Source organism: Tympanuchus pallidicinctus, unplaced genomic scaffold (genome assembly GCF_026119805.1).
Source record: "Tympanuchus pallidicinctus isolate F22 unplaced genomic scaffold, pur_lepc_1.0 scaffold17, whole genome shotgun sequence".
NCBI lineage: Eukaryota > Metazoa > Chordata > Aves > Galliformes > Phasianidae > Tympanuchus > Tympanuchus pallidicinctus.
In genome coordinates this window covers 12,802,550-12,825,858 of record NW_026294690.1, presented here as the reverse complement: position 1 = coordinate 12,825,858, position 23,309 = coordinate 12,802,550, and the positions used below count along the sequence as shown (strand labels likewise).

The window sequence follows — 23,309 nt, the reverse complement described above, 5'->3', positions numbered from 1 at the left end:
CAGGGCTGGGATCACTCTGGGGTGTGGGGGTTCAGCAGCCACATCTCCAGCCTCCAGCCTGAGCTCCTACCATGCAGCACTGCCTCGCTCTGGTGCTGGCACATCTCAGGGCAAAGGGGAAGCAAACTACAATGCAATGCATCCTTTTGAAAAGTTTTGCACAGTTTTTATTTGGACTAGCTGGTGCTGGACATGGGATTTCCTCAAGGAAACCATGGATGTATCACACTGTTCAGCATTAGCAGTTATGTGGAGCACTTGTACTGAGGGATTCCACAGACTGGTGAGAAAAGGGTAACCATGCAAAAGGTTGCTGGTGAACTCTTAAATATTTTGGTGTGGGAATTAATCAAGTCTATCCATAGAAGGAAGTCTTTCTGTTAAAAATAAAAGGCCAGATGTTAGCACATACCAGTCTGCACAGCTCTCTGCTCCCAGTGGGCCTGCATCACTCTGTACCTCAAGAGGTTCCAAACTCACAGACCTACTCTCCATAGAAATGTCACTTTCAGCTTCCTTCTGCATGGAACATCTACGGAACCTTCCCCTTAGCTAACCTTCCTCTTTGCCCTCCCCTCCAACACAAGAAGAAGATTTTGCCTTGCCATGTGTCTGTTCTAGCAGGCCCCAGCTGGCAGAAAGTTTTACACTGAAAAGAAAAACACACTGCAATATTTTTGACAAGTCCCAGAAATACAATGCATGCTCTGTGCAGCTGGAATCGAAAAGAAATTAACGCCATATGTAAAGATGGTGCCTGTGATTGTATACCAAACATCAGGATGCCTGAAACAACATATTTCATTCTCAAGGCAGATTCCATAACCCCTCTCTGTTCGGCAGAGCTATGAAGGAAATGATCGGCTTTATCTCTGGAGAATTAAGTATGTGCTTACTTCTTCTGTTAAATAAAGATGAACGGTGTTGAATCGCAATGAAATGCAAAAGAAAAGGGAGCCAATGAGAATGTATACTTAGATGCTCCAAACAACAATTCAAATGATTTATATAATCTGGGAAAAACCAGTTCATTGGTGTGGGAGGGAAAACACAATAAACTAGGGTTGTGCTAAAGAATTAGTCTGGCAAAAAAAAGAGGGAGAATGTAACTTTATAGGTAGTTTTTTTTATTAGTTTGCTTCACCAGTAAATATGGATCAGTACTTTATGTTTTAGCACTAAAGTATGAAAATTACACACCTGTAAAAATGGCATCTAACAGTTATGAAATTAAGAAACGCCTGTCATCATGTAACATACCATTAGGTGTGAGGTCATATTCAAGAAATAGTAAGGAAATTAATGTGTTTAAAATATTGAATAGCTTAGTAATGTAAAATATTGCTACCTTCAATATATCTGAAAACAGGTCTGACCTGGGGCTGTAGGAGATTTCTTACTGCATCGGCTTTGATGAAAATCAAACCAAAATATTTTCCCATCGCAGGGCTGGCTAAAAGCAAAAACTGACATTTTTCTGCATAAATGGAGAAACTTTGAGATTGTAAAATCAAAACCTGTCACTGCGTCCCACACATGAATTGCATCTAATTCATAATTATATTGTAGGTGATTTTCTATTCCATGTGAAGCAAGTCTTAGGTCTGTGAGCGTACAAAACAGTAACGTGAAACAATACAGAAATAATTGTTTCTGCTCCACAAGGCCATTACACCTTCACTGTAGCTAATAATCACCTGCCACATTTTGTCAAGAAGGATGAACGCTGCTCATCCACTCCACTGGAATGCAGAATACCGTTAGCAAAGTTGTGACATGATAATTAAAATAATAAATATGGAATGAAGGGGTACAGTATCTGTTGTAGAAAGAATCCATCTCGCCTAGCATTCAAGATTGAAAATTCAAGGGTCACTGTAGTTTAGCAAAACTTCACTGCATTTAAACAAAACAGAAAAAGCATGTTTGTTGTCATGGAATGTCACATCAGGGCTTGTTTTGTATTAGAAGATTATAGGCAGTAACACTGATCATATAGTGCAAACTAGATAAAATTGCGTTTCACTGTGTGAAATAAACAGAGGTGCAAATGCTCAGTAGGATACCATTAAGACATAAAATGGCAAAAAATAAATATCAAAACTTTTATCAGTGTAAAAAAGTAATTGGGTTATTGTATAACCTAGAGTCTGGCAAAAAAGGCCTCAAAAAAGTTCGCTCAGTCTTCAGAAGTTCTACAAATTAAGTGCCTTTTCAGGTTTCCAATTAGACAAGAGACTCCATGCTTTCTGCGGGATCCGATTCATCGCTGGCCATCACAGCACCGTTTTTGTCCAGTGTCATGGGACCATTTCCATTCTCCTTAGTGCTGACCAAGCTCAGCATTGCCTTATAAAGAAACTGGTACTGCTCCTGGAATAGAAAGACAAGTTACCTAAGTTACCTCAATGCTTTCATTGCATGCAGGTGAACGGCACTGACGTGTGGCATTTTAAGGAAGGTGATGGATATTTGTTACTAGAAGCATACATACATCACAGAAAAATACTTTGAGAGTGATTGCCTGTGTTAATCCAGCTTAACATTATCAGCCCAACATCCTAATTGTGAGCATTTTATATTATTGCTGATCTGCTGCCCACTGAAGAGAAGTCTTTCTGTTGACATTATAAGGAAACTGCAGGAGAAACAGAATAATGCAAAAACACCACTGTGTCATTACTAATTTCCCAGCAAGAAGGACATTTGTCCAGTTGCCCTGCTTTCCTCTTTATTCCATCAGCACGTTGATTTTAAACAGTAATGTACAATTGATGCCCATTATATGATTTCATATGATGAATTCAGTGCATCGTTTCATTGATAATTGTTCCACATTCAGCCATTTCAAATACATAACCGTGTTAAATCAGTGGTGGGCTTAAATTCAAGAGAAGGCAGCAGAAGCTGTGGGGTTTGGTAATGCACACAACGTGCGTTTCAGTTCATGCTTGTGGTCTCAGATGAAAATCTCATAAACTCTCCATTTATATTCTATTTAGGGACTTACGATGTCTGTAAATACTCCGGGCCGCATAAGATTTATCATCTTTGCCACCTGGAAAACATCAACAGCATTTTCATTCTCCAGCTGCTGGGACAGAGTGGTAAGGGCACATAGCGTTCCCGCTGACACAGCTCCATACCTGAAAAACCACAGCAACGGGATAAGATACTCAGAAACACCCCTGGGCCCCCCGACACGGAGCCACGAACATGTTGACATGGACTTCATTTGATTACTGTAGTTCAACTTCATGTCTAGCAGATGATTGCTTTATACTGGGTTATTTTTGGTCATTTCAACAACAACAACAAAAAAGAAAAGTGATGGCACCCCATTCATCTCAGGATATCTGCACTACTCAGTATGAAGAACTGTATCAGCAGAAGGATGTGAGCCTTTTAAACATACCCAGCTTGCAGGGTGTAACAGTGAAATCAGTTCTCACCTGCCACATGTACTGAAAGCATCCGCATTACAGCTGAGCGTATTTTAAGTACCTCAGTGGGAGCTCAAGCAAAACATAAATGATTAAAAGAAATGAGACCTGTCTGTTCCTCTGCATCTGATAATGAAATACAACTAACACGGATACGAGGTGCTCACAAGTAAGTGGGGCAGCACCTCGCAGTCTTCCTAAGGTCTGACTCCTAAGCGAAATGCAACACTCCTGAGTTGGGCACCCAAGAGACATTGCAGATCCTGGTAAGTTGAGCTGGGCTGTCACTTAGGAAGAACCTGAGCGATGCCTGTTTGTCAGGGGAAGGACTGTGTGTCCTCGACATAACTGGCCACACAGAAATCTTACTGCTGCTAAATCTGCGGTATGCTGGAGTCACACGTGCCTTTGTGGGGCAGGGGACAAAGGATCCTAAGCAGCAGGAGCCCATAATTGCTTCTGAGGAGCTGCAGCTGAACTCTGCTCTCTCATTACTCAGGAGATTGAAACTCTGTCCCAGTTTTGTGACTTTGAGGAAGTCGGTATCTAAACACCCTGACCTGCAAAGGGGGACGTTGGTGCTGACTTACTCCATAAGCTGTTTGGAGAACTGTACATAAAAGCTTAAATAATCAGCGAGAGCTGCAATGCCATCTGGTACAATAAGATTACCACTAGGATTTTTTTACAGCGCTCCTGTGGAAATCGAGACATATGCTGACTTAATTTCATATGATTTTTGGAAACTCAATTTGCCTGGGAATTGGAAACAGAAATCAGATCACAATAGACCTGCTATATTTGATGAAAAATCTATGGAAGAAGCAGGGCACCTGCAGGAACACTGGGCACAGGGGCCTTTGTGCGTGCCATGGGTGGAACACAACAAAATGCCTCTTGGGCCTAACGGCCTCATTTCCACTGGGGTTCTTTGCCACCACCTCCCAGCAAGCCGAATGCTCAACGCTCTGAAAGTTATGCAACTTTCAGACTTCATGTAGTTGCTTGCACATGGGCAGTTACATTTAACGTTCTTGGCAGCAGTCTCCAGTTGGAATTTTAGAACTACTTTGAAATGTTGTTATCAAGTTCATCCCACCGTGTACTTCCTAAATACCACGTGCATTTAGCATCTGAAAATTCATATATTTGGAATTAATCCGCAGTTGTAATTATTAGTGGATTATGTGATATAGTAGCTGCATGTAGTAAAGGGAAATTTTCATTTTCAGCTACATTTGCTTTGGCTCCAGTGAAAAGCAGGATCCAAATTATGTATTAGGCATAAAAATAAAATCATTGAATATGACAAATAAACCAAAAAAGCAATTTACAGAAAGAATGACTCAGCACTGCTAGAAATGAGATTCTGATTTTTTTCTTTAGGTCTAATATGAATACCCAAATCAATAATGGTTCTAATTTTGTAAAACATAATCTTAAGTACTGCAAGAGCAGCAAAACCTCACTTCAAACTACCCAAAGCATGAATATTAAAACTAGCCTGGAATTAATAAGTGCCGGCAAAAGCCAGCAGAGCTCACACCAAGTGGCAGCAAGGCAGGAAACTGGGAGGAAAACTACTTCCTTCAGCCCAAGGCACCATTTGCAGGAACCTTTTGGGAAGAACTCTGATATGAAGGGAGAGCTCTTGCAGCAGCAGCAGGTCGGAGCACGCAACCACACAAAGCTGATCCCAACACGGGAATGGCAGAGTGCACCAGTAACACTGTTACACAAAAGGCAAAGATTTCTAAGACTTCCACTAACTCTGTCTGTCTGGTAGCAATGGCAAAAGGGCTGACAGACCCCAGGGCAGGGGCTTGAGGGCTAGCAGTCATTTACGCTGCCTTTTTGTCCGCTCAAAGGAGAACCCAAGCGGTGTCAGAAATTGGGCTGCCTTGGGATTTTGATGGCAGAGTTAAAAAAAAAGCCTGAAAGCACTCTGCCCACCACGAAACAGCTTCTTCCAAAGACAGTCCTGTTAGACTCCGGCTCTGGCTTCACAGCAACAGTATTTTGCAGCTCCATAATGAATGCAAATCAATAATATGCACCGCAGTATTTAGCATCTTTTACAACTGGGCATTCAAGCATAGCTGGCAAGACAATGCTTACCATTACACTACAAAAGAGACAAGTGTTGGGACATGCTGGCCCTGTGTTAACGGGCTCCCTCCCACTTGGCACCATATGGCCCCTAGGGATGTTTTGGGAAAGAAGAAAGAAGAGAAAGAAAATTGCTCTCAGAAAACTTTAAAATCCTTGTGGCAAGATACTGCTGCTCATCCCGAGACACAGCCAAGCTGAGCCTGTTCTGTGTCTTACCTGCATGTTAAACCCGAGTTGTCAGACATGAGCTCAGGTCTGCTTTGAAATTGGTTTCCATAAGCCTCTACTGGGCACAAGGACTTTATCTGAACCTGGGCTCCGCTGGGTTCTGAAACCTGCTGTAGAATTTGTCTGGGACACTTCTATGTACAGAAGTATGCAAACTGCATACAAAGCAAACACGCTTTCTAAGTCCACCCAAGACAACAGCCAACACAAAAATTACAACAAACAAAATGTATTTGGCCTCAGTGCCAACTGAAACCTCATTCCTGGAAATGTAAATACCCTGATCCTGCTCCTCAGACACAAAACCCCATCCATTCCATGCAAGAATAGACATCAATCCTAACAAGCACTCTTCAGTAACTCTGCATATTGTTCACATAAATGAGAGAAAAGAGATGACATACTCATCATGAACTATGGTGGGGCCATCCCTCGTTAAGGCCTCTTCCTTAATTACATTGATAAGTTCAAAGGTACTGCTTATGGGAGCATCTGGGTTTGGCCATTTAGGACACTGAAAGTGGCGGACTTCCAGAACGTAATCATCCTGAAATGAAAAGATCAGCCCCAGCATTAGCTGCCTCAGTTTCACATTTACCCACTCCACGATGAAAGAATGAAAGAAGAAAGAGCCTCTCTACACACTGAGAAGGAATCTTCTTCCAAACTGTGTATATAAGAAGAGAGAAGATACATAACTGTAGCATCTCTGTACTGCTGAACATCCTAAAATAATGCAATTTTAATTGATAAAGATTTTGTTCTTTATTTCATGGCTTCCCTCTGAGTTCACAGGTCAAAATTCAAACAAGAGGAAACCAACCAGGGAATTTAAATTTAAAAGGGTTTGCCAAACCAATGTTGTGCAGCAAAATCTAGCTGCAATTCTGAAACCAAAGTAGAGGCAGACTTTCAACTCAAAATAAATGTACTTGATAAATAATCCCCAGTAATTAACGCCCCACACAATTACACTGTGAATTTTATAAGCAGAAACAGGACCTTGGTGTACTTTACAAAGAATAATTCAATCTACTTTTGTAATTACTGAATGACAAATGATGTTTTCACTTTCAAATGTGTCAAACACTAAATACTACAGCCTTGCGAGCTAAAGGGATCCACCTGGAAGTAGAAGATGTGGGAGGGAGGAGTCAATGAGAACAACTTTCCCCTGTGAGCAACAGGCATGCACGTGCATTTACAAGTACGCAGCTTTCAATACTGCTAGGGAACTTTTCTTCTGCCCTATTTAAATGACATGACTAGCATTTTGGAGAAAAGCCAAGACCCAAAATTGGAGGTTTATTTTACCTGGGTAGCTTCAAGGATAAAGTCATGGATGATAATTTGCTCTTCGTTAGAGAGGCACAGTCTGTCTTTGCTGATAAGGGTCACAGTAAAGGCCTCACAGTTCATAGATTCCTCACGACTTGGCCAGTACACAAACTCATCTTCTGCCTGGAAGAAAGGAAAAACACTACTGCAGACTTCCAGATATCTTGTGTGCAACTGAAAAATCCAGCAGATCAAAAAACTGGTTTGATACATAGAGATGATAAAGAGCTGACACTTAAAAGATATTTTTGTCTAAAACCAACTCACTATTAGTCTACTAGAAGTCATTAAGCTTGCCAGGCCCCTCTTTTGTGAGTCCAAACAGGTAACACTTGCTTTTTAATTGGTTTCATGGGGAAATGGTTCTCTTACCTCGCTTCCACTTAACCTTTGTGTTATATTACCTCCTGCCTACACAGTTTTTCATAAAAGTTAGACACTTGTTTAGATAAAACTCATTGACCTTTACAATTAATTGCTTACTATTTTGAATTTGTATCTATTGTGGTCTAAGCCAAAACTCAAGGATGTCAGTGGAAGGTCTTTGGATCAGATCTAGGTGGAAGACAGACAAGACACTTCATGTAGGGGTAGAATTTTTAAGGGTAGGGGAAAATACTGCCTTGGTCCCATCCCACCCCTTCCTGGCAGCCAACGTCACAAGCCAAACAATGAACCAAAGCACAGACACTACTGCCCTGTAGACAGCCTCCGTTCTGGGCTCACCAAAGATGAAAGCTGGCACCAGGCATCCTTGTAAGCAATACAGCTGAGTCCAGTGCTCTGCAGAGCCAGTCTACAGACTTTTAAAGACAAGATCAACCTCTTCATTTCTACCTGATACTCTCTGTTTCATTAGTACTTTCTGATTCAATCACATTTCACTGAATGCTCTTTGCCCTGCAGTTGCACTGCACATGGGAAGCATATAGAATGCTGCCTCTTCAGTTTAATGATATCATATTTAAGTATTGAGTATAATATTTATACTGCTGCCTCTCATGACTGCTATTTTTCAGCTGTAACAGAGGTGGTTTCTCTACCACTCTCAGCTACAATTGTCTGTTCACCTCAGTGATGTATGTATGAAAAAACCCAAACCTTTTAATTCTTCATTATTTGCAGTGTCCTCTTGAGACATGTTAGTAAACGTGGAAGCACTGATTAGCACTTCACTTGTGTCACCTGTTTCTCTCTCTCTGTCTCACAAATTAACATACACGTTCACTTTTGCTGACATTAAAATAACTTCTATAACCTTTCATAGCCTTAAGTCCTCATGGCCTTCGACTCCTGGAAACAAGCAACTTTTCTCATGTCTTTGCTTTGTATTTCTGCTCTTCTCAAAGCCCTTGCCCTAGTCTTTTGTAACAAGCTTAGGACAAAGTTTGAGGAGGTGACTTGCAAACTGGCTTTGCTTTCAACGGAAAGTATAGCTACAGCATGCAATGAAGTGACCCAGGGGAGGCTCAAGTTGGATGTGAAGAAAAATGTCTTCTTATAAAGAGTACTGAACAGGCTGCCCAGGGAGCTGGGAAGTCACCATCCCTGGAGGTGCTCAAGAAGGTGGTAGATGCTGCACTTAGTGACGTGGTTTAGTGGGCACAGTGGTGATGGGTTGATGGTTGGACTTGATGATCTTAGTGGTCTTTTCAAACCTTAATGATTCTGTGATTCTACAACCCTGGTGGCTGGCTGAGCTAAGTCACTGCTCTATGACACAGGCAAGGAGGTGCTTCACTCACCAGGCTCTGGTTGTCTGGCAGCATGACGATGATCTGTGCATTGTGATCCCAGATCATTCTCCAGAAATCTTTAGTTGTATGTGGCAGCGGATGTTGGGTTATGATGAACTCGTTACTCCTGTAGTAGCCCTTTTCCAGCAAAACAAACCACAATTACTGATTGCCTTCAATACTTCTGAAGCATTAATTTTATCTGCGGGCACATATGATGACCCTATTTCATTTTATTCCACAATATTTTTGCACAAACTGTAATTTCTGTAGCGCCATTTCCAGCAAAGTCCCTGTTGTTTTCACTTATTCTAAATCCCAGTATTTATTTGACTGTATCTCAGGAAAATACACATTCCATCTAAATGCATCTAGTATTTAATTTTCTTAAGCAACAATCTTTAATAAAACACAGTTAATAGCTTTACATTACGGGGAAGGTGTTAAAATCTCATTCGTTAATACACAGCCATTACATACAGAATTAAGACAATTACAGGCATCTGGTATTTAGCACCTCAGAATTGATTTTACTTTGTAATTAGGCGTTGGCTTCCTCACCATGATATAAGAGGCATTAATGTAATCAGTTCCCTTCATTCCAGGCAGTGGTGCCAAGCCCACTCTAGCACGCTCAGCTATAAGACAAAGATAAAAGAATATCAGAGTCTGATCATGGCCCATTGCAGAAAGCAGGAATTTCTCAGACGTTAACAAACCAAACACTGCAGCTCCCATCTCCTGCAGGAGCAGGCCTGCACTTAACCGTGTTAAAGCACTGCCTGCTAACACAAAATATAAAAGAGAACGTTGCACAATATTCCCACAAGGACAAAGTAATTTTAGGAATCAAATTTTACTATAGCAAAGATTTTCACAGCAGGCTGAATTACCGAATAACAGTATATGCAGTGATAACAGGGGATTTCAGGTAATTTTTGACTGTAGCATTCCATTTGTTTCTAGCAGCACAAAAACCCAGGTGACTGATTTTGCTTTCCCTACCTCTCCATAGCACAGCCACCACTCATTCCTCCCATCTGGAAGGTGAGATAACCTTTTCAGATAAAACCCTTCCATCAAGGGCAAAAACTCAGAAGCAAGCAAATGTTCTCCAGCAGGTCTGCACTGCTCTGTGTTTGAGGGTTGGATTCAACAACATCCTGAACCCAACTGACAGGCTCCTACTGCCAAACTGAAATCACTGCAGAGACAGGACACAATCTGTGAGGTCATACAGTCTATTTCAGTCCATTCACCTTTGTTTATCATGTATATCCTGGCGATTTCTCTTTTTGTTACCAAACTTCATAACAAAACCTGTGCCCTTATAGCAGTGCACTACTTTGAGCACTGCTTACCCTGTATGCCCTGTGCTCTGGGCAACGTGATGGGAATGACATCATGACTATGCTTGGTCTTAGCAAGTTCATGCTGCCAGGCAGCTGTGCACAGATTCCATATTAACGTCTGTGAAACTGTGGCCCTCAAACCTGAGGAAGGCTTGCACACAGAAAACAAATGTACTACAAAGTACATCATAAAAACACTTGTGCCAATCACTCTGGGAGATCTCACCTGAGCTGAGAGCTGCATCAAAGTAATTATCACAGTATTCCATAGGTTTATCCTCCACCTAATTATTCAAATTCTTAAGCACTTCACATTAACGTTTCACTTGGGCAGTATACCTAACTGACACCATAACTGTTTTCTTTCATTCCATTTCCCTTATATTCAGCACTAGTGATTGCTCCCCTATATTCAGCACTAGTGAGGCTGCACCTCGAGTACTGTGTCCAGTTTTGGGCCCCTCACTGCAAGAAAGATATTGAGGCCCTGGAACGTGTTCAAAGGAGGGCAACAAAGCTGGTGAGGGGTCTGGAACACAGGCCATATGAGGAGAGGCTGAAGGAGCTGGGAATGTTCAGCCTGGAGAAGAGGAGGCTCAGGGGGGACCTGATTGCTCTCTATAACTTCCTGAAGGGAGGTTGTAGTGAGCTGGGGGTCGGCCTCTTCTCTCGTGTCATTAGTGATAGGACCAGGGGGAATGGCTTCAAGCTACGGCAGGGGAGATTCAGGCTGGACATGAGGAAGTATTACTTTTCAGAAAGGGTGGTCAGGCACTGGAATGGATGCCCAGGGAGGTGGTGGAGTCACTGACCCTGAGGGTGTTCAAGGAAAGGCTGGATGTTGTGTTGAGGGACATGGTTTAGTGGGAGCTATTGGGAATGGGTGAACGGTTGGACTAGGTGATCTTTTAGGTCTTTTCCAACCTTTGTGATTCTATGATTCTATGATTCTATGATTTCAGAGTAATTTTGCAAAGACAGGACAGCTTGGTCTATACAGATCACACTTGTTCTTGCTTGTGGCTACGCCTTTTCATGCATAACACAGGAAGTGTTCACTGCAAGAAGTTATGCTAGGCGGAGATCAAACCGAAGGTGCGATCTTACATGGCACGACTGATGAGTTCCTGTTCTTCTCTTTGTTGCAGTCTTTCTGAGCACTGAAGCATTCCACATATTTTGCATTACACTGTGTAACCAGCTGAAACAAAATAAAGTAGCAAGTCAGTCCTCACAGCACTCTACCTGAAGAGAGGTGGTTTCTTTGCCAACTCCCAGGAAGAAGCATCAGTACAAGAATACATTGTGTTGTTAAACTTGTTTAAAATACTCAAGATGCCAATGGAAATCATCTTTTCATACAATTTGTTTAATGGCTAAAAAGATCTCTACAGCTCTTAGCTTTGAAGCATCCTGAAAATGAAGTTCCATCAAAATGCATTTTCACAGAACAGTACGTTTAGTTATCTTTGAGAATATATTTCAAAGACTTGCAGATACGTTCAGTTGGAAGCAAGTCTCGAGGAACAAAAGCTAGCAAAATAAAACTATGAAAAAAAAAAAAAACCAACCACACAAACTTTCATGTTTTCTTTCAAAATGAAAGCAAGATAATTCCTCCAGAATACCTTTTTTTTCTGCCAGGCCTTTTGGGAACTCAGCACACCAGCAGCAGAGATTTGAGGCTAAGAGTTGTATTATCTGCTCTGCTAAATTCATTCCAGGCACAATGAAAAGTCAGAGAGGCAGATTTGTCTTTGAATATTCCCCCAGCGTATGGGGAACTCTCCCAGAGCAAGAAGGGTGAAGGTGGCTTTTCCATCTCTTGCACCAGCAACTCATTACTCAGGGTAATTTTACTCTCAGTCGGTTGTAAGTGAACTTCTGCACCAAGGCATGAGCACGAGTTATTTTCTGCCAGCTCTAAGGCAGCAGCAGAAATCAGGGAAAAACGTAATAATCACTGCTTTCTTAGTCCCAGTTTCAAACCCATTCTAATCACGACAGCACTTCACTCATCTACGTACTGGCATTGTTACACTGGAAGTTCCAGAGTTTCTAAACACTTGTGCAGCTCCAGCAGAGTAAGTAAGCCATTTTGGAAAACGGCACCTCCAATTTGCAAATTTTGCCATAAGTCGTAAGAAAACATCTTCATCCTTATAACTTGGTATTTTTTATAGCAGTGGAATAATTTTTTTCTAATAAAGTGTCTTTCTCTCCTGTGTGTGTGTGCACACTTCTGCGCTTGTTTCTTTGATGTGGTAATTATGCACCTGGAATGTCTTTCTTGATTGAGAGTACTGACATTTCTACAAGTGCATTCTGAGACCACCTTGTTCATTTTTTGAATAGCTTTTCACCTGTTAAAATTTAACAGCTTCAGTTCCTTATGTGGCTATTAAACTGAGTTTAGGTGTGAAAAATGACATCACGTGTGATCATATGAAATGCAGTCCCACAAAAAAAATTATAAATGCATTCAAAAAACACAATCAGAAAATTGTAGGTTTCATACAGATCCAAGCAAATAATTTTACTTTGGCCACGATGAATGCAGCTATAATACAGTAGGGAAAAGCAGCAAGCACAGCTATTAGCAATGGAAAGGCATGTTGTGTTTCTTGATGTTAAAACATTTTAAATTATTTATCTACATCACGGAAATAGTGAGTTGCACTAAGAACCTCATCTCATTTCTTTCTCCATATATATATGCACAAGAATCACTGTTTTGAGTAAGACCTCCAGCCAAACTACCCACAGGCCCAGGAACACTCAGCTCCTTCAAAATGGGGAGACTATCAGCAGCACGCTTCAAAGCAATGCTCGTGTTCCTCTTTGCACCTTTGACTTCAAGAGCATTAGTGCTGATTCCCAGAAGCATGGCTGACTTGTTGTGCCCTGAACTTCCCAAGATGCTCTGCTGTGCTAATGAAGTGTTCTGGTTAGGTTCATTATCTATGACAACAAACAGGGAAGGCATACCAAGCAACACAAAGTGGAGAAATTAGGTCCCTCTGGATGGGAGTGATAAGCCTTACCTTGAATTGTTTTTCTAATCGTGTCTTCCCTCCTATGCCAGGTATGAGGATGCTGTTAACATAACTATGCAGCTGGTTTGCAGATACTTCAGTCTCCTTCCCAAGGATGGCTTCCAACAAGGCATCATGAATAAAAATGTACTGCTCCTAGATAAACAAAGCATGTCAGGTAAGCGCTTGGAATAAACTAAATGGCTGGCTTTAACTGAGGGGTAGAGCACCAAAGGAGGGTATGCAAAATAACCCACACGTGCAAATATGGCCAAATAAAAAAAAAACATTCACAAGTGTTAACACACACAGCTCTGAAAAAGTCATAAGCAAAATCTGAAATTTCTGGTCTAGAAAAAGAGAGGCATTTCAGTGCAACAAATATCTGGTGATATATTCAATACTTACAGGGATGTAACTGAAAAATCTATTTGCTCTTTGACTGCAACATAAAAATGAATATGGCCATACACTGAGCCCCACTGCAATCTTTACCTCTGTCTGGACGAGGTAGTTGCGCTGTGTCCTGATATGTTTCAGGAAACCCAGGACATTAACTGTGCTTTTGTCTTTTATCTGTTGCAGCATACTGTCAATCACAATGTAGGTTCCAGTTCTGCCAACACCAGCACTACAAAAAACGTAAGAGAAACCCATGTAATACAGCCAAGCCACACTAAACACAACAGCAGAACAGAACTAAACAAATGCACCTATTCCTAGACTTTCAGTTCACTGCTAGCCTCAATCATGAAAATTCCTGAACAAAATACTTTAGTTTTCTAGGAACTTTCTGGTTGCCAGTGGAGGTGATCCTGCCCTCCCCGTGTGCTGAATGGGCAGGAAATCAGGCTTCAGAACCAGGAATTGCACAGCCTCATCAGTGCAATGCTCAGCAGCTCAGCATCATGCTGCTAATGCAACTAGGATTTTTTGATTAGAGCACGCTTCAAATGTAGGCTAAGCCAACTCACATCTCCCTGCATCCATAGGGCAGGCACACTGCTGTCTTAATAATGTACAGTGCTTGCCTTCACAGGCATTTAAAAGAGCACACACTGCAAAATAGGTATATTGACCATCAAGCATTTGATCACATCTATTTAAATCAGATATCATGGGGCAATTTTTCACTGAGAGGTTGATGAGGTGCTTGAACAGGCTGCCCAGAGAGCCATGCGTGCCCCATCCCTGGAAGTGGAGTCCAGGCTGGAAGGGGCCCTGTACAGCCTGAGCTGGTGGCTGGCGACCAGCCCACGGCATCAGGTTGGAATTCAATGATCTCTGAGGGCCCTTCCAACCCCAGCCATTCTATGATTCTGTGATCCTTCATACCTGCAGTGCACAACCACTGGTCCCATGTCCGGGGTTCTGGCTGCAGATGATCTCCTAACGAAGGTCAGCACAGGAAGGGCATACTCTGGCACACCCATGTCAGGCCACTGAGTGTAGTGATACTGAATAACCGTTCTCTCGTTCTGGCGCCCTTTTGGGTTTCCTTTCTGACCCTGCATGCAAATTGTAAGCAGAAAGAAGAGAAAGATCAGGAAAGAGAAGCAAAGAATCCTTCGGTTTTACTTCCATTCCTCCATTTGGTCCTATTAGCTTGCCCAGATGAAAATGTGTTGGACTATGACAAAAAGAATCTCCTGCAGCTCTGCTTTTGTTTGGTGGAGACACAGTGCAAGGAAAAGATGTACAGGAATAGGTAATGACAGCAGCAGCTCTGATACCAAGGTGGTAACAAACTCGAGAGAAAGAAATACAGGTTAAACCTATCACCAGATTCCTTGTAATCCTATTTTTGCTTATTCATTTCCCATTCACTGCTGCTTCAAGTTGCCTACACAACAGCTGAATTTTGCTCCTGTGTGGCTTGCATCCCGCACAAGCTAGAAGGCATCTGGATGAGAACAGTGAAGGCTTCACCCACCTTTTTCATCTTTGTGTTCCTGACCGTGAAGCGGCGCACAGTGTAGCAGGCATGAATGTTTGTGCTCTTCAGCGTGACTATTATGTTGCCATACTCCTCGCTATTCTCTGACGGCCAGTACTGATCGCATTTTCTCTGAACAAAGACATAGTTGGATGGGTTGGCTGAAGGTTTGAGCTGCTTCTTTGTATTTGTGGTTAGAGCTTTTTTAAAAAGTAAAATCATGGCTAGCTATGTAACCCTCAGTTATTTAGGTACATTTTAGACATCAGCATGTATCATCCCAGACCATTTAAAACAAATTCTGCCCACGTGATTTGGAGAGATGGTAAGGAGTATTTGCTAACAAACTAGAAAATCTCTTACTCTTCCTTTTTCAACAAGGTTTGTGATCATGACAATGATTCCAGTATTTTGTTCCCAAATCATCCTCCAGAAATCTTCAAAGGTAGACTTTAAAGGTCCCTGGGTAGCAATGTAGGCTTTTGCTTTGTTGTAACCCTTCAAAGAAAACCATAATGCTAAGTGAGATGAAAGCAGTATCATGGCAGAGAAATTAATAATTTAAAGGTAACAAAGAAAGGTGCCTTTCTCATTCAGAATAGCGAGGAATTTGTAGCAAAACTCTTACGTGAAGCTGGAAAACATGAACATTTCACGAGTAGCAATGCTTCCTCGCTGGGGAAGGATTTAGAGAAGAAAAAATAATTCAAATAACTTACATCAACGTAATTAGCATTAATGTAGTCACTGTGCTTAGAATCTTTTCCTGGTAAAGGCCTCAGCTTCACCCTACTGTGATCATCTGCAGGACAAAGAACAGAACAAGAAGCATTAAGGAAATATGATGCAGAATTGCAAGAAAACATCCTAATTCCCATGTATTGGAGTAGCCCTTATTAATTCCTTGAAGCAACTGGCTTTGGATTGAAGTGGAATGTGACTGTTCTCGGCCATCTGATCATGGTAGCAGTCACTCAGCTCTGCTGGCTCAAGGAGCAGAGCAAATGTCCCCACTCCTTCACCACCCTCAACACACTGAGAAGACAGACTTTGGATCACGCTGTTGCACTCTTTAGCTCTTGTTCTTCTTGCACTCCAATACCTGGCTTCTTGCTTAAATCAGAAAAAAAATGGCAGCCCTTCTGTTTTTGAGCAGCAGTGTGGGGCTGGGAGGTGCTTCCAACACATGCAGAAATGAGACATAGGCTAACTTCAAGAAGGAAACATCGGCTTTATTTGCCTTCCAACATATGAATGGAGAAAGAGGTTTCTCCTGGTGCCATCTGTAGTACTGAAGTTCCTGCTTCAGTTCTCTAAGGGTGCTTCTCTCAGTGCTTAGAGGGACCAGACCCCTCTGTCTAAAATCACAGCTGGGACAATTGCAAAGGATCTCCTTGCACAAGGACACGCAGCGAGAGTGCTACTGGTGCTCAGCCTGTACCTCGACTGATTCTAAGCATGGGATACACCCATTTAATCCCTATGCCATGAAAAACATTCAAGATTTACTGCAACATTTATAAACACAGGAACTTAATGTCGTTGCTCTCCATTTTCATTCCTAAACCACAGTAACTGCTGCATCTGCCATTTGTTCCACATCTGAGAAAAGTTACCGCATTTACACTCCAGCCCTGTACAAATCTGCACTCCAGAGCTGTGTCCAGATTTGCAGTTCTCAGAGGAATACAGGCAAAGCCAGCACTGTGCTACAAAGATCACCGCTTGTCCAAGTCATACACACAGTTGAAGCAGGTTGAAATACAGCAGATGTACTCTGTAAGATTTAGCATCTTTGGGAATACAAAGGAATCCCAGGGATCATCAGTAAAACTCGCTGCTCCACCATGCACTTCCCTTAGGCCAGTTTTCAGATGTTTGCAAGCAGAAGAGCTCTGATCATCAATTTATCCCAGTTATTCCTCCACAAAGTTTCATAGTAAACTGATAACTTCTAAACCTACACTTGGACCATCAAACTGCAAAATACTTTAAAACAAAAGCTGGAGTGAAATTGTAGCCTCAGAGAAGCAAGAATGTCCACTGCCTTTAGAAGGAAAATGCCCTCCCAGCTGCAATTCCACATATTTATTAGTTGTTGTGGAACAATACAACTTCAGACCACACAGACACGTTGTGAGAGTGCCTTTCCTGGCTGATTAAACATGCTTGCAGTTGTGCTTACTTACACGCTAGGATGTTGATGTATCTGTTCTTGTGCTTGTTGTCAGGGTGGTTGGAGTGCTCTGCAGTGATGTTCATGTCGGCCGTACAGCGCTGCACTTCCTAGGCATAAAATTATTCAAACAGAAAATGTGTCAGCACAAAGAATGAAGTTTTATCTCCTTCTGCAACAGCTCACAGAAACCATGTTTAAAGTACCAATATCTTACTCGCTGGATTAAACACAGTCATTCAGTATTGTGCTGTAGGACATGGTCTGCTTAAACTAAGAAGGCATTCGCTGCTCCCTGATGTCCTTCTCTCCACAGACCTGTGACAGATGCAGTCTGGGCACTGCAGTAGTCTACTGTGCCCCTCTGACCAGCAGTCCATCCATCTTCTGGACTGCATCTCCTGATGCCCCACTCTCTCCCCTCTTCAGCAGACAGAGTGCTTTCAAAGGCAGGAACGGCCCCAGTGTAGGCTACGAAATTAAACATCAAAACCATTTCAACAGAAGACTTTTGACTGCAGGATAACTTATTTGCTTATAACCTCTCCAAACAGGGTTTCTGACATTTCAGTTTGGCATTGACCTTTTGCTAGTTCTCTGAAGAGATGCCTTTTATAAAGTATAAATAAAATAGATTGCTGAAGGTAGCAGCTAGTGCTTTAAATACCACTGCTTGGACAGTGATTAACAGCCAACAATACAGTGAAAAAGATAAAAGGTTGTATCCACGTATATATTCTGGAGCTACGTCTATTCAGTCATTTACAAAGCGGGACGCATTTGGGCTTGCAAAGTGCTCATGAAGCTAGAAATGCAGACAGCAGCCTAGTTAGGTCAGATACCTAATTCCAATTGACTTTCCAGCTCTTCACCTGATCCTTCCTCACCTCACTGAAGAGCAGAAGGCAGAGCTACTGAAATGGGGCAGTGCACCATCGGTTCTTTGCCCTTTCAGAAGAGCAGCTATTTCCCTCGGCCAGGCTGCCCTACAGTTACACCCATCAGGACTGCCCTGCAAACCAAATCACTGCAATCCTCCAACTCAAATATTATACCACTTCTGAGTCAGATTTTCTTCTTTTACAACCTTCCTGACAAAGCAAACCCCCTTTTCATCATTAGCTTAAATATTTGCAGTTTTAAAACACATTTTTGAAAAACATATCAATGTTTGGAATTAACAAAATGGTGGAAGAAGCTAGTTATTCAAATCACTGCCAAGTCCCAGAAATCTCGCCAAATAGAATCCATTTCCCCAAGGATGGATGGGGAAGCACCGAATTGCTCTGTACTATGGGCTTTAAAAACAACAGCATAGAACCTGCCTAAGAGAGAAAGTCATTAGGAGCTCACAGCTGCTACAAAGAGCACAAGCTAAGTGACAGAGAAAAATTATCAAGAGAAATGCTATACAAACAGCAGATGTATCAGAGTTCAGCACTATGCAGACGTTTCACAAAGGAGATGCACTGCAGTTTTCATATCTTCCTCAACATTTACATTTTGAAAGTGCCAAGTATACTAAAACCTTGAGCATTTTACAGCTTTTATGGCCACACGACACTCCCAAATAACAATCGCTTTTTTCTCCACAGGGAGAAATACACTACATTCACATTCAAGGAGATGAGCTGAGCAAAGACAAAGAAGAATCAGGCAAAACTCTCAGCTGGTCCTAATAGAATTTTCATAGTTCCATTTCTAGCACAGAAGAAAACCCACACTACAGTGTGTGCTTCCCCTGATGCTGTTTGTCAGCTCCAGTAAACAGGTGACTTCTGCTTATACACCAGGCAGGATCAGTGCAGCCTCACTCACAAATGGCAAAGCAGCATCACTTCCCTCTTGCTTTCATTTAATGACACTTTCTTTTACCTTCTATTTATTTATTTTTCTACATGTTGAAATCATGTAACATCCTTGCTGTGCTGCTCGAGGTCACCCCTAAAAAATGCTCCTCCATTTCTGAAAAGCCTGACTTCAAACACATATCGCTACAAAACTCTCTTTAGACGTTATTAGCGTTGAAATATTTATGCCACATGCAGTGCAGATGAATCCAGTAAGGTTCTGTGGAGAATACTCTCAAAAGTTAGAGAATTTAATAGGGAATTACATCCCTGCTAAGGAATTTTCTCTGACAGTTTAAATACTACATAGTAAATGCATCCCTTTCTATTAAATTCTATAGGATTCTTCCATAAGGGAATTGTTGGTAAGGTTAATCACTTTAATTAACCTTTTTATGTTGATGCCGACTGTTTTCTCAGCTGTACGTGTTCCCAGCTGGCCAATACAAAGTTAATAGAAGAGGAAGATTAAGGGAAGATGGTGAAAAACACAGCAGTGGAAAAGAAGGTCTTATGCTGTGAGAGCTGATCCTCTGAAAATGCCTTTTCTTAACACTGAACGTTTTAAATGAATTTTAATACTCCTGCAAACTGCTACAATGGTGGATTCCTACCCTGCACCCTGCAGAAGAACAGCAAAAGGAGGCCGTTCAAGAAAAGCCTCCCCTTGCCAATGCGCCTCCTTTTTCCTTTTCCCTTGTCTTTTGTAACATCAGTGTAGAACAATAAAAGGCCATTTCAGGCTCAGCCTGCCTGCTCCAGTCCACAAAGCAAAGAAGGCACTGGGGCACTGCAGCTGGCCGACAAGGGGCCAGAGGACAGACGACATCCTCCAGCTTCCTGCTGGCTGGCAAGTCATTCATCTGCATGTGAGGCATCCCCACGTTGGATCACTGGTACAGCCTAAGTTTGCAGGCAAACGGCCAGGTCAGGTCTGATCCCAGGCTGCTCACTGCAGCCTTAACAAACTCTGCAATTAGCACTTAACTGCTTTTAGCACCTCAGAGCAGAACACTGCCCCTATCACTACGTGCATTATTCACCATCTCATATCAAAGGAACTTTTCAGCTCTGGGCTCTTTTCTTCAGTTTCCTCAATGCTGCTTGGTCTCTTCTAGTGATTGTAAAGGTGTGCTGCTGCTCCTCGTGTTTAACTCTGCAGAACACATTACTGTCCAAAGATAAATGGATAAAAGATCTCATTCTGTCCTTTCAACTTATCATTGACAACCCAAGAAACCAAGTGCATCGTTTCAGTTGACTGTTAGTTACTGTAAAAAGTGTTCTAGTCTACGCTATTATGGCTAATTTAGCTTTTAATTATATTGTCCATGCTAATGCTAATTGGAATTTGATACACCCAGGTTTAACGACCCATTTTCATTGCCTTTCTGAAACAAGTTAAAGATTAGTTTCTCCTAAACTTCAAAGAATTTCCATTTAAGTGTAAAATCAAACAGCTCCAGCATCTTGCTGGCAATACAAGGCTCTGAGCAGGAATTTTTGCTACAGTGACTGAGCAGGAACTCGGTCTCTTGATTTGGCCTTATGCAGTGCTGCTGTTGTTTCCCATTAGTTCATTAAGGAGATGTCCTAGGAGGAGCTGAACTGTAAAAGCCTATGAATAGCAATGAGCAGGAGTCATGAACAAAGGAAGGATCCTAATCTGAAGGGCTAAATTAGAGAAGATCCATCGCTCCGTTTTGATATAATTGTGGTATTTTTCAGTACCAAAGCAGTTCGTTCACTCGCCTTTAAGATCATTTTTGATGTATTATTTTAATCCCAAATTAGAGAGTTCTCTGGTAGTGCTCTTGCTGTTTCTTTTATCACAGCAAACATGGCACACCAATAGAGACAGCAAATAGCATCTGAAGATCTCCCACAGGAGCAGTGTAGATTTTTGCAATAATTTAGCACTAGTAGAAACTCTCTGATGGCACTTAAAGAGAGAGGTGAGCTGGGGACAGCCTAGACAGAAGGGGAAAACAAATAAACCAAAAGGACTGAACACAGGGATAACAGTGGAGGAATCCTGAATAAAGAGTTAAAAATTGATGCAAGTGTGAGCAAGTTGGGACCACTGATGAGGCGTGCATGCTGCTGGGCTGTATACCCAGTGCTGCCTGCAGATGTGAGAGCAGCGGATGGTGGAGCATCTGCTCACTGCATCCTGCCCTTCGGTGTGTATGGAGGTGGGAATACGACCAAAATCTCGCACTCCTCATGTGCAGCTATGGTTCCTCTGAGCGGGGCTTCTAGGCACAGACTTTTGAGAATATCATTAGTGACAGCCAGCCAGGAGGTATTTAAGAACTATGTGGATGTGGCACTAAGGGACTTGGTGATGTGAATGGTAGGTCAGGTTGATGGTTGGACTTGATGATCTTAAGGGTCTTTTTCAACCTAAATGATTGTACGGTATCTGAATTTCTTTTGCTGTTTCTCTTCAACTTTATCTCTTAATTCATGCCACCTTGTTGGTCTGACAGTAAGCTAGACTCCAGGAAGGCCCTCCTCTGCAGGGATCCTTCATCCTCCAGCTGCACAGTGCTGCTTCCCTTTGCTTTCACTGCAGCAATGCACAGCCTGAGAATACCTTTAATTATGGCAGTTTTAGGTCAGGTTTCTAAAACATTTCCCACTGCAGCAATGTTTGCTAGCAGCACGCTTTTGAAATGGCATCTTTCTAGTGCCAAATTCCTTGGTGTAGATACTGTAATAAGTATGGGTCTGGTGTACGCTGTGTCTAATCTGTAAAGGACGCCAGTATAACTACACAGTATTTTTAGTGTCTCAAGAAATGTGCAAAGCACAGCATTATCTCAGTCTTCAATGCAGCCCTTCACAAGAGAATAACATTCCGAGGTCGCTGGTTAAAGAGAGCTTGTGACCCCTGCCCCGAGTCGCAACAACCATGAGAATAACGCCAGCAAATCCCTGCCCCATCACTGAAGATATGGATTCGTTATTTTCTTACTCTTTGAGACGTTTAGAAGAAGGTGCCGCTGGAGAATAAAGATATTTTCAATTTATGTGATGAGGGAGCTAGACAGCCTGCCTCCGAGTTCAGCGAGCCTGTTCAGACTCCAAATTGGCAATGATTCACTGCACTCGGACAGCCACAGGCAGGAGAGAGGTCTGCAGAGACGGCACTCACCAGCTCTAATCGCTCCTGCAGCAGTGCTGACCGACCCCCTCAGAATTTGGGGGGAGGTAAATAAAATCATCGGATCTCAGAAATCCAAATAGGACATTATAATACACAAATTCACAGTTAGCTTTGGGGATGGAGGGTGATTTCTTGGCCTAATGCTCCAATCTCAGAGCAAAAGGACATGACTATGAGAAGAAATTACTGTGCTCTTCCAGAAACAGGCCAGGAGGAGGGAGTGAAAAGCTTTACAGTGGGAGGTGGCACTTCACACTCTTTCTGATACAAGAATTTGGAGGGCACAGGCCCTACGTAATCAGACTGAGTATCAGGGGGACAGAAGATGGCGAATGTGACACCAGTTTTGCAAAAGAGAATCAGAAGGGATTTCAGGCACTACAGCCCACTAAGTCTGACTGGTCTATGGGGAAAACTGCTAGACACTATAATAAATAGCAGAGTTAGTGAGTGCCTCTAACACACCGTGGAGAGGTCCCTGAGGAAGCCCATAGGCAAGGACAGTCTAGAAGAGAGTCACATATATGGATTTCTGAAATGTTTTTGAAAAGGCCTCTCAGAAAACATTACTCAAAAAACTGATCTGTTGAGAAGCAAAAGGAAAATTCCTTTTGCATATGAACAGGTATTTACCACGTGGGAATTGTCAGTGTTCACATTTCTCCAGTGGGACATCGTGGGGACCTAATCTATTCATAAATGGACTGCAAAGGAGACAAAGTGTGTTTATAATACAAAATTACTCAGGATAATTTAAAAAAAAAAAAAAAAAAAAAAGCTGTTTGCCAAGGGAAGCAGAATGATCTCCCAGTATGAAGTGGCTGAATGATAAAATGGCAAATGAAATTCAATGTTGATAAATGCAAAGTGATGTACTTGAGAAAAACAACCCTAACTATATATACACACTGACAGCTTCTCAATTTGCTAT

The 23,309-nt window shown here is 42.1% G+C and overlaps 1 protein-coding gene across 3 annotated transcripts in view; it reads right to left on the bottom strand.

The window, feature by feature from the left end:
* Positions 1-1,110: 1,110 nt before the first annotated feature.
* The window catches only part of PTPRG (protein tyrosine phosphatase receptor type G), a 429,273-nt gene continuing 407,074 nt past the window's right edge, over positions 1,111-23,309 (bottom strand). For all 3 annotated transcript variants that reach the window (XM_052678992.1, XM_052678993.1, XM_052678994.1), the window contains 14 exons: positions 17,370-17,466; positions 15,900-15,982; positions 15,544-15,678; positions 15,178-15,312; positions 14,580-14,752; positions 13,740-13,875; positions 13,254-13,400; positions 11,317-11,410; positions 9,419-9,495; positions 8,867-8,995; positions 7,098-7,244; positions 6,188-6,330; positions 3,011-3,146; positions 1,111-2,373 (listed from right to left, as the gene is read on the bottom strand). In XM_052678992.1, coding sequence (XP_052534952.1) covers positions 2,227-2,373; positions 3,011-3,146; positions 6,188-6,330; positions 7,098-7,244; positions 8,867-8,995; positions 9,419-9,495; positions 11,317-11,410; positions 13,254-13,400; positions 13,740-13,875; positions 14,580-14,752; positions 15,178-15,312; positions 15,544-15,678; positions 15,900-15,982; positions 17,370-17,466 — 1,779 coding nt within the window. In that variant the 3' untranslated portion in view covers positions 1,111-2,226. The remainder of the gene's footprint in view (positions 2,374-3,010; positions 3,147-6,187; positions 6,331-7,097; positions 7,245-8,866; positions 8,996-9,418; positions 9,496-11,316; positions 11,411-13,253; positions 13,401-13,739; positions 13,876-14,579; positions 14,753-15,177; positions 15,313-15,543; positions 15,679-15,899; positions 15,983-17,369; positions 17,467-23,309) is intronic.